Genomic DNA, 11978 nt, shown 5'->3' with positions numbered 1-11978 from the left:
ACATTGTTACCTGATCATGACCTGACTTCAAGAGCAAAGGCTCTGGTACCAAGAAGTTAGCAACAACTTACCATGCCCCTCCCTCACCTTTTGTTTTTAAAGGGGCTTGCTGAAAGCTTTTAGTAACTTCAGGGTTCTTAGGGCATGAAGAACCCACCCATCTCCTTGTATGAACCTATAATAAACTTTTGCTTTTAAAGGGGCTTGCTGAAAGCTTTTAGTAACTTAGGGTTCTTAGGGCATGAAGAATCCACCTATCTCCTTGTATGAACCTATAATAAGCCTTTCTCTGTTCCAAACTCTTAATGTTTTAGTATTGACTGGCCTCGCTCTGCCATTGCATACATGGACTTGTGATTTGGTATCAAAGCTACCTTTGGAAGGCCTCACAAGAAATTTTACAGTATTTTTTTGTAAGGGGAATTTGGGTACATCAGAGAGAAGTAATCTCACTCTCCCACTTTATTCTCTCATTTTTTCTACATTTATTATCAAATGCACGTGTTACCTTTTTTAAAAGTCTTGTTTTTATGCAAATTTTCAGGGAATTCTTCACCACGGAAACACAGCCCCCAGCTCACTGGCCCTTCTCAAGCGACTTGTCTGGCGCTGGCAACTCACCACCCCTTTCTTTAGTAAGAAAATGCTGGACATGTGGTTTGAGGTATGGGTGTGAGGTGTGGGGACCAGTCCAAGGGGCATGAAAAGGCATTTACTCTTCACTCTATTTTATGTATTTTTGCATATATAATAATGCACATATAGAACAGCCTTCTAAACACAAGGAATTCGTCTCAAATCATCCCAACAGCCTTCGGCAGCCTCCTCTCCCCGCAGCAAGTGAAAAAGAGAGTCACTCAGTAGTATCCCATGGACTATACGGTCCATGGAATTCTCCAGGCCAGAATAGTGGAGTGGGTAGCTGGTTCCTCCTCCAGGAGATCTTCCCAACCCAGGAATCGAACCCAGGTCTCCCGCATTAGCACGTGGATTCTTTGCCAGCTGAGCCACCAGGGAAACCCCAAACCTCTAACCTATTTCCCCAGGGAAGTTCACCAGCTCCTCCTGCAGTAGGAAGTAGAGAGCCTTCGGCTCTAAGTGAGTGGGCTGAAAGGTGGGAGAAACCCAGTTTTTAACTGACAGCGAACTGAGGTTTAGAAGAATTGTGTTATTTCTTCCATTAAACAGGGATACAAATATATCTACCAAACAGTAGGTAAGGAGAAAATAAGGACCCTAAAAACCTCCTAATGGTTAATAGTGAAGGAAATTCCAAGCGGAACCGCGACCACTGGAAAAGGGAAAGGCGGGAGCGCGCTGCATGCTGGGACTTGTAGTCTCTTCCGGAAGTGGTCCACAGTGCGGGTGCGCGGAAGCGCGGCTGGTCTCTCCCGCGCATGCGTGCGGCAGCGGCGGCAGAGCTGATTGCCGCTAATATTACTGAGCCGGGGTCCGCGAATTCGTCATGGCGGTTCCCCAGGCGTCCATGGGACCCTCAGCCCTGGGCCAGAGCGGTCCCGGTTCGATGGCTCCCTGGTGCTCAGTGTCAAGCGGCCCTACGCGCTACGTGCTCGGGATGCAGGAGCTGTTCCGCGGCCACAGTAAGACGCGCGAGTTCCCGGCGCACAGCGCCAAGGTGCACTCCGTGGCCTGGAGCTGCGACGGACGTCGCCTGGCCTCGGGGTCCTTCGACAAGACGGCCAGCGTCTTCTTGCTGGAGAAGGACCGGTTGGTGAGCCGCTGGGACCCGGCCCAGGCTAGGGAGAGAGGGGGTGTGGTGAGGCGAGGTTGAAGAATGGCGTGAGTGAGTGGGGGTGAGGAGAAGGGAGGAGGAAGAAGGGGTGTGAGGTGAGGGGCGTGTGTGATGCGCGAAAGAGAAGTGTTGGGGGTGAGGCGGGGGGAACGGACTGATGAGAGGTGAAGATGGGGGTGGTGGAGAGGAGGGCTGGTGGTTGGGGTCGGGGGACGGTGTATAGGGAGTGTAATAGTAAGGAGGCGTGAAGATGAGCGGGGGGTGAAGGTGAGTGTGGAGGGTAAAGGCCGGTGGTGAGGATGGCGGGGAGACTTGTGGGGTGGTGAGGAGCGGCTGGGACAGTGGTGATGGGCTCCTGTGATGATGAGGAGAGTCATTCTCAAAATGACAGGGCCTCCGTGGACTTGAGTAAGCGGGTTGGGACCCTTGGTGGAAGAGTACGGGTAGAAAACCACAAAGGAGGAAGGCCAGGGAGGGATAAAGAGTAAGGGCATTGGTGTGGACCCGGTCCTCAGAACTGTTCACACAGTGGGGAGGAAGGGAGGGTAGGGTATTGGGAAGGGTTTAGGGGAAGTGACTTCGAAGGACTGGACTCTTTACTCATCCAAACTTATGTTGGTAGCCAGATACCTCGTTTTGAATAAGGTTAAGAAGTTACATGGGTAGGCGGGTACATATGGGTGAAGTGGTATCTGGATTTTGTTCTTTCAGGTCAAAGAAAACAATTATAGGGGACATGGGGATAGCGTGGACCAGCTCTGTTGGCATCCAAGTAACCCTGATCTCTTTGTCACTGCATCTGGAGACAAAACCATTCGCATCTGGGATGTGAGGACTACGAAATGCATTGCCACTGTGAACACTAAAGGTAACTGTTCAGAGGGCAGTAGGAAGATGAGCTACTGATAGTCATTCGTTTTAAATATCTTCTCTGTGCCTGGCCCTGTTGGTATGGGACATCCTCATCTGAATAAGACAGTCGCCAGCTCCAAGGACCTGAGAGTTTAGTGCAGGGAGAGACATATGTATTGAAAAAACTAACATAATATAACATGGTCATCCCGTAATGGATAGGTTTACAAGGTGGATACTGAGAATGGAAACACTTAAGTATGCCTGGGGAAGATAGGGAAGGCTTCACAGAATTTGAGCAAACCCTTAAGATAGACATATAGATGTAGTGGTCACCTTGTAGTGAGTCAGCAGCTCTAGCAGGGAACAGCATGTACTAAGGAGTGGAGAATTTAGGAAACTGCTGATAGGCTAGAATGACTGATCTTGGAATAAATGACTTTGACAGTTGGGGAGAAAATGGCCTGGAAGTTGTGTAGTACATTTATAGACTGTTCTTCCCCAGATATTGCCTTATAAACCTTGAGGCCATTTATTAAGTTATATTGGCTAAGATGTTATTGATTATAAGATGCATCAGTATTTTATGTTTCATTAGGAAAGAAAATAAAGTTTTACTAGATAGTCATGATACACCAAAAATTTCAAAATACATCCTGATGCATTCTAAAATACATTACAGGTAATAAGGTATGAAAAAATATGCATCTTAGAATCAGTAAAGTTGATGAAATTTGTGGGCTACTGGACTTTGTTGGCGAGACTTGTACCTGGAGGAATGATATGGTTTCCCCAACTAGACGACTGGTGATATGTGAGTGATTTAAGTATGTAGATGAACATTAAAAACTGATTGTATATATATATATTAATGCCTACTAGAAAAAAAGAACTAGCTTATAGAATTTATTGCCAAAGTGAAGCTATTTAAAAAATTTGGAGGGGTCAGTTTTAATAAAAGTCTTGAAGGAATAAGTATAGCTATTACATGGATAGTTGAAAAATTGTGGAAATGGCATGTGAATGACTAGAGTTTGGGAAGTACAGGTATAAGAGAGAATTAGAGGCTCTGGTGTCAAGTACACATTAGACCTTGGCTCTGTTACTTCATAGTTTTGATACTTTGGCCCATCTCTCTTTCAGTTTTTCGTCTGTAAAATGGGGAGGAAAAATGGCCCTTAGAGACATGTGAGCACTAAAGGGGGAAATGTGTGGATGAGTGTGCTGGACTTCTGGTTGGTCCTACTGATGAGGGCCTTAGTGAATGAACTCTGGCGATAGCTCTAGTCTTTCTTTGATAACAAGATAAACTTCTGGAGGATCGTGGGCTAATAGTATCTTGCTGATCGTATCTGGGTTCCCAGGGGAGAACATTAATATCTGCTGGAGTCCTGACGGGCAGACCATCGCTGTAGGCAACAAGGATGATGTGGTGACGTTCATTGATGCCAAGACACACCGCTCCAAAGCAGAGGAGCAGTTCAAGTTTGAGGTCAATGAAATCTCCTGGAACAATGACAATAACATGTTCTTCCTGACAAATGGCAACGGTTGTATCAACATACTCAGGTGAGGGGGTTCTGAGTTTAGGGGACTGTCATGTCTTTGCACTGGGTGCTGTAGTGGATCCCGAGATGAATTCGATGCGAGTCTATCCTGAAGGAGCCAGAAGGACAAACAGTTGACTGTTGAACAACATGGATTTAAACTACCCAGGTCCCCTTACCTGTGGATTTTTTCAGTAGTAAATACTGCAGTACTACATGATCTGAGATTGGTTGAATCTGGGATGCAGAGCCACAGATACAGAGGAACCATGGATACAGAGGACCAGTTGTAAGTTATACATGAACTTTTAACTGTGTTTGTTCAACCCCTGTCAGATCGACCCCTGACTTTGTTCAAAGATTGACTGTAATAAGGAATTCTAACCTCTTGAGCACCTTTGAGCTAGGTACCTTATATTTTACTGAATCTGGAGAGAAATCCTAGGGAGCTGAGGATGGTGTACTTCTCATTTCACAGATGAAGATCAGGGATCTCAGAGGGGTTAAGTGACTAGTTAGCTAGTGAGCACTTGAACTGGATGTACCTTGAAGTATAGCTAATTTGTACTTTCAAAGTCTCAGTTTAAATATCACTTTCCCTCCAGGGAAGCCCTCTTCATCCCCAAGGTTAGAAGCTTATTTTATGTACTTATGTTGGAAGCATTTCTCATTCTATATTATAAATGCATATTTCTTTGTGTCTTCTAGTAGACCAAATTCTGTGAATTAGGAGCTGTATTTAACGTGTTTACTGTTGAATCCCTAGTGCCTAGCCCAGTACCTGCTACACACAGTCAGGATCTTAGTAAATATTCTCTAAATGAATGAAGTTGTGGAACTGAAGTTTCAGTCTATCTGATTCTGTTCTTTCTGCTGTCCTGGGTGGACACTGCAAGGCAGAGTGTGCTAGGCCCTGTGTTAGAGAGATTGGGAGTTTGCTGTAGAATCCCAAGGATTGACTGTGGGGCTTGGGAGTTGAAGGAGGCAGCTTCTGAGCTTGACCTTGAAAGATTAATAGAATTTTAAGAATCAGCAAAAGGGAACTGGGCAATGGACAAAACAAGTATGAATGAACATAGCTTAGTTGGAAAGTAGTCAGTAGATCAGAATTGCTGGGAGTGGTGGCAGATAAAGTGTCTGAAGAGAGGTCCTGAAACAGGAAGAGAAAGTTGAAGTATAATTTGGTACCAGATTATTTGGCTCTGGAATTCTATGCTTAGTAACTTGAATTTTACTCTGTAGGCAGTTTTTTTTTTTTTAAGCTTTTGTATTAGAAAATAAAACAGATGTAGAAAACCATAAAATGCAAGTATATAGCTTAATGAACTATTATATGCATAACACCTGTGTAATCCCACCAAGTCAAGAAATATTGCTTTGCTTGCCATCTCAGAAGTCTTTCCATGGGCTTTGTCCTAATCAAAAACACCCTCCTTGAAAAGCACTGTCTTGATTTTTATATTATTTCTTTATAGTTTTGCTACTAAATGTGAATTTCTGGATAGTCTAATTCTGCCCATTTAAAAAAGTGTGATATGCCTTTTAAGTCAGTTAAACTATGGAGTCTCCTTCCTTCCCTTTGTTTTACTAGAACTTAACTGTTAAAAAAACAGACTGTTAACCTGGGGAGCTTGTCCCAGTCTGGATTTTGCTGATTCTGATTGCTTGCTTATTTAAGAGTCACTTTGTCTTATCAGTTTGGTTACCCAGTAATACAGTACGTTTAAAGAAGGCATGATAAATGCTTGATGATTTCCCTTTGTCATTAGGTAATTAATTAGTTCTCTATTGATTCTAAAGATAATCTGCCACTTTTTTTTTTTTTAAAGAAGGATTGTTGTGGGTCTATGTATTTAAGCATAGTAGATGTGTTTCAGTCTGTCATAATCATTATCCTTATTGAAGCTGAATTTATCTTTGGCACACGGAATCCTCTTCAAGTTGGTTCCTGAATCATGTTTTTTAACATAATCCTCATAGTCTTCAGTTTCTTGCTCTCTCATGTAACAAGATATGCAAAGTTCTTCATCCTGTGTATTTCCTGTCTCAAATCTTTAATTAGAAAATTCCCAGAGAATCCCTGGATTCTTTCACTAGAAAATATTAAAACTCAGAACGTCCATATTGTTGAGTTGATCATTTCTAGACCTTTCCAGTAGACAGAGCTAGGAAGCATATGTATGTACTTAAAAGACAAAATAATTTGTAAATTCATACATATAACTTCCAGTTAAAATCTCTTTGCTCCCAAGCTAAGTATTCTGATTTTCAGAAATGCAGGGCATTATAGAATTTGAGTTTCCCATGGTTACCTACTACCTTCATCCCCTGTTACACACACAGATATTTAACAGTAGTACTACTACCACCCATGTAATTACTTAAAATTGTAAATTTTGCTTTTAGAATATGTCTTCCTCCATTAAAAAAAAAAAGTTAATACTACATGTTGTCAGCTTACATGGTTATTACATTACTTTTAAACATATATAATTTCTACAAGAGACTATATGTATTTAACGTTCATCACCAACCTTGGGCTGGTAAGTCTTCAGTCACTGATTGTCACAGCTTACTCTCCAGTTTCGATTCCTCAAAAACTGTTCAAGGGGAGCAATGTTCCCTGAGTTCATACGTATCATAACTTACATACTTATAAAACTTAAGAGATACTTATATTGTGCTGCCTCTTTGAACACTTTATAATTGATAGCTTTGCAAGATATAAAAACTTTGATTCATATTTTCTTACTTGTTTTACCTTTTTACTCCATTTTCTTTTGGTATAAAGTGTTACTGTCAGAAGGCTGCTGATAATCTAATTTTTTGAAAGTCCATTATTTTCAGCTCCTTATTGCAAAATTCAAAGTTAAATTGAAGAAAGTAGAGAAAACCACTAGGCCATTGAGGTACGACCCTTATGATTATACAGTGGAAGTGACAAATAGAGTCAAGGGATTAGATGCAATAGAGTGCCTGAAAATCTGTGGACAGAGGTTCGTAACATTGTACAGGAGACAGTGACCAAAACCATCTCAAAGAAAAAGAAATGCAAGACAGTAAAATGGTTGTCTGAGGAGGCCTTCCAAATAGCTGAGAAAAGAAGAGAAGTGAAAGGCAAAGGAGAAAGGGAAAGATACCCAGCTGAGTGCAAGGAGAGATTGGAAAGGCTTCTTAAGTGAACATGCAAAGAAAAAGAGGAAAATAATAGAATGGGAAAGATTAGAAAATCTTTAAGAAAATTGGAAATATGAAGGAAACAATTTCATGAAAAGATGGGCACAATAAAGGACAGAAATGGCAAGGACTAAACAGAAGCAGAAGAGATTAAGAAGTGGCAAGAATACTCAGAAGAACTGCACAAAAAAGACCTTAATGACCTAGATACTGTGATGATGTGGTCACGCACCTAGAGTAAGACATCCTAGAGTGTGAAGTCAGGTAGGCCTTAGAAGCATTACAATAAACAAAGCTAGTATAGGTGATGGAATTCCAGCTGAACTATTTCAAATCCTAAATGATGATGCTGTTAAAGTGCTGCACTCAATATGTCAGCAAATTTGGAAAACTCAGCAGTGGCTACAGGACTGGAAAAGGCAGTTTTCATTTCATTCCCAAAGAAGGGCAATACCAAAGAATGTTTAAAACTGTCACACAGTTCCACTCATTTCACATGCCAGCAAGGGGTTGATTCTTTTGAACTGTGGTGCTGGGAGGAGACTCTTGGACAGCAAAGAGATCAAACTAGTCAAAAGGAAATCAACCCTGAATATTCTTTGGAAGTTCCGATGCTGAAGCTGAAGTTCTGATACTTTGACCATCTGATGGGAAGAGCTGACTCATTGGAAAAGGCCCTGATGCTGGGAAAGATTAAGGGCAGGAGGAGAAGGGGACAACAGAGGATAAGATGTTTGGATGGCATCACCAACTCAGTGGACATGAGTTTAAGCAAATACCAGGAGATAGTGAAGGACAGGGAAGCCTGATGTGCTGCAGTCCATGGGGTCGCAAAGAGTTGGACACTGCTTAGCTGCTGAACAACAACAAAAAGTCTTTGTGTTGGTTAGTCTGGGTTCATATTCTTAAGTATGTAGTGTGTTGTTTCAGTATATTTTTGAAATCTCTTTATTTCAGGAAAGCCTTGATTTACGGTCTTTGATACTTATTCTGTTGTCTTTGGTTTTCTTCTTCAGTGTCTCCTATTTCTATCTTAGTACCAGGGTCATTTCCCCCAGTTTGATTGATGTCTGTTTTGTTTTTCAGCTACCCAGAGCTGAAGCCTGTGCAGTCCATCAACGCCCATCCTTCCAACTGTATCTGTATCAAGTTTGACCCCATGGGGAAGTACTTTGCAACAGGAAGTGCAGATGCTTTGGTCAGCCTTTGGGATGTAGATGAGTTAGTGTGTGTTCGATGCTTTTCCAGGTAAGCAGCTCTGCCAGCACTTTGCTTGTTGGATAAGTTAGTTTTATTTCATTTTGAGTGAAGTTGGGCCCTCCTCTTTGGATTATTCTAATGTCTCCTCTGTCTGGTCTGCTCTGCTATAGGCTGGATTGGCCTGTGAGGACCCTCAGTTTTAGCCATGATGGGAAAATGCTGGCTTCAGCCTCAGAAGATCACTTCATTGATATTGCTGAAGTAGAGACAGGTAACTAAACCCTCACTATCTTAACGAGACTCCTCTGTCATTCGTTCTTGGCCGTGAGAACTCCTATCCTGTGATTTCATCTCTGTTCCTTACTACTTTGCCAGTATTAGCATAAATGCATTTGCCTTCTTAAGGCAAGTGTGTTTATTATGACTATTATCAGGTAATGAGGGAGCAAAGATTTAGGAAAGAGAGGGGCAGGTCTGAAAGAAAGTGATTAAAGAAAACAGTTTGCTTTTTATTCACTTTTAATTTTTCCATTATAATATTTTTTCAAAATTTTTAAAATACAGAAGGGAAGAATGAATGAGTGGATGGATGGATGGATGAGTGATCTCACCATTTAAATACTGCCTCTTTTAGCAATATGGTATATTTCTTTTTGTCTTTTGCCTGTATGTTGACTTATATATTTTACAATTTAAGAAATTATCAAAGCACATGTGATTTGTTTTAAAAAGCAACAAGACAGAACTTGAAAATAGAAAAATGAGTATTTCTTCAGGTTTATTTTTAATATAACTTTATTGCTTTTGGAAATACATGATACTTTTGTAAAAGAATTCAAACTATATAGAAAACTTCAAAGAAAGTATGTGTGTGTGTGTAGAAACAGTATTATAAAAACAGCTTTATCGAAAAATTCACATACCGTCTAAATTGACCAATTTAAAGTGTATAATTCTGTGTATCCTGCATTTTTAAATCAACACCACACTGTGAACACTTTACTACATTAATCCAGCTTTAAAAAGTGGCTTTGGAAAAACCATGTTTAATTTCAACAAGCAGGCAGGATAAAAATTTTGGAAAAAGAATTTTATTTGCAAGGCAAGTGTGGTTGAGTAGAAAGATCTGTGGCTTCAGACAGACTGACTTTCTGTGCTGACTCTGTTCTTTCTCTCCCTTTTTTTTTTTCGCTGCTGCTTCTTTGAGGTGTAACTTAACTGTTCAGTTACCTGTTTCTTTATAAAATGGGATTTAAAACCATTACTTGTGTTGATGGATAAAGTTGTCATACTTTAAGATAAGTATAATGCATCTGATTCATAAGACATGCTCAACAAAGAGCTGACATGGCAGTTTTTTTAGGAAGTGTAGGCTAGGGCTCAGAGCATGGGCTGTTAGGTTCAGATCCTGCTCTGCCACCCGACTGCCTTGTGACCCCTCTGTACCTCAGTGTTCTCTGTAAAACGGGGTAGAATTGTTCGTATCCTATAGGACTGTTATGCAGATTAAATGAGTTAACATAGGTAAGTACTTAATGAGTGTGGTCTACTGTTAACATACTGATTGATATCCCTATATTGATTTTTATAGGAGACAAGCTGTGGGAGGTTCAGTGTGAGTCCCCGACCTTCACCGTGGCTTGGCACCCCAAAAGGCCTCTGCTGGCGTTTGCCTGTGATGACAAAGATGGCAAATACGACAGCAGTCGGGAAGCTGGAACTGTGAAGCTGTTTGGGCTTCCCAATGATTCCTGATAGGAGGACCCAGCGTATGGCAGAGGCTTCCGTTGTATAGTTAGTTTGGTCTGTTCTCTGGGGGTTGGTGGGCACCTAAAGTATTTATGAATCGGTATAAATTGTATCAGTGTTTGGTTCGGCTGCCCATCCCCGGTCGTTCCCTGCCCCTTGCAGTGATGACACCAGCATGCCTTGTCCTCTGGGGACTTCCTGTCTTCCTACTGTTGGGCGTGTGGTGGGATTTGTTGGGCTTGGTTCTGCTTGGACAGTATGTAGTTTGGAGACGTAGGTGAGGAAGGGTGAGATGAGGTTGGAGATTTTTTATAATAAAAAAGTACATATTAATAATTTTGAGAATTGAACATTTAATAAAACTGACTTTTTAATTATGGGACTTCTAGGACTTTAAAAATTATGGCAATATTATCCTTGTTATTTTCTTATGTCATTATAGGGAGTGTTGTAGTACTGTCTTTTAAAAAAGTTTCCGATGGGATTTAAAGGTTGTAATCCTGTCATTTAATGTCGTAAGCAAGAACTCGATGGTTTGTGGTGTGAAATGCGTGGACAGTGGCACTCTGATAACATGTTGAGTCATCACTTGTTTATGTCTACGTGTACCTGGCCTTATTCTGCAAAGATTTGTAGGCCACAGATTTATGATAAACATTGAGGAAAAATAGTAAAATATATAATTTTTATATATTAAAAATATAAGTAAGAAATAAGAAATTATGATACGACCTATAAATTAGAATGGGAAGTCAAGACTGGGGGGAATTAAAATAGAAACCTGCAGAGAATAAGAACCTAATTGAATGATTGAACTAAAATTTGGCTCTGTACTCCCCGGTGGCAAAGTGAAGAAGGGGCTAAGTCAGCTAATTCTTATTAAAATAAGCACATGCGAGCTCCCTCAGGGAAGGCACAGCTTTTAATAGCTCTTATCACCAGAAGAAATGGCTCATGTAGGGGGTTGTTATCTGTGAGCAGCATCTTGATTTCATTGTGTTTTAATGGATTTCAGCTTTAAAAAGAAAAACCAAATCAAATATACCTCAGAAAGTGATGTTTGTGGGAAAATTTGGAAAAAGCCAAAAGAAAACTCATATTTCTAACACCCAGGAGATAACCATTTTTCTGCTAATAAGCATTTTTACATATACGCTTCTAGGAGTTTTCTTGTACTCATGTTTTTTATATAAAAACATGTTTAGAAAAATCTTGGGTAGACAAATCAAGTATGAACAGATAAAAGCATACAAGGTGCTCAGCTCCATGTTTGGCAGTATATAAATCACCAAGTTAAACTTAATAGGCATTTTTAATTATCAGACATACCCTGTGTGTCTGGTTTTGTAATGACCACTTCACTCAATTTTTGCAACGACCTTCAGAGGTTGGGTGTTACTACTGTTTCACTACCTCAGGGAGTTCAACTCAGGGTTACTTATTAAGTGACAGTATTCAGATCTAGGTTTGCTTAAAGGCCCATATGCCTTCTGTTGCAATGGCTATTCTGGTTCCATTTGTGCTTCCCATTTGACAGATGAATAAACCTTGGCTCTGAGCTGTTAAGTCTTGGTGCGGGTTAGCAGATGATCAGTTGAGCTCCATCTGCAGGCTCGGTAGTATTTCCTGCAGCCTGGAACAGCCTCTGCCTCCACCTTCCCTGGAGAATGGTTTCTTTAGTTGCAAACCAACTAGCCACC

At 41.0% G+C, this 11978-nt stretch overlaps 1 protein-coding gene across 1 annotated transcript; it reads left to right on the top strand.

The window, feature by feature from the left end:
• Nucleotides 1-1383: 1383 nt before the first annotated feature.
• Nucleotides 1384-10611, top strand: LOC120860975 (THO complex subunit 3). The gene is made up of 6 exons (XM_040236680.1): nucleotides 1384-1732; nucleotides 2465-2621; nucleotides 3970-4174; nucleotides 8416-8577; nucleotides 8700-8800; nucleotides 10121-10611. The coding sequence occupies exons 1-6, from the start codon at nucleotides 1466-1468 to the stop codon at nucleotides 10282-10284; spliced, it is 1056 nt and encodes a 351-aa protein (XP_040092614.1). The 5' UTR covers nucleotides 1384-1465; the 3' UTR covers nucleotides 10285-10611.
• The last annotated feature ends 1367 nt before the right edge of the window (nucleotides 10612-11978 follow it).

This window comes from Oryx dammah, unplaced genomic scaffold (assembly GCF_014754425.2).
Source record: "Oryx dammah isolate SB20612 unplaced genomic scaffold, SCBI_Odam_1.1 HiC_scaffold_11210, whole genome shotgun sequence".
Taxonomy (NCBI): Eukaryota; Metazoa; Chordata; class Mammalia; order Artiodactyla; family Bovidae; genus Oryx; species Oryx dammah.
The sequence above is the reverse complement of the archived record's forward strand: the minus strand, read 5'-3'. Positions and strand labels throughout refer to the sequence as shown.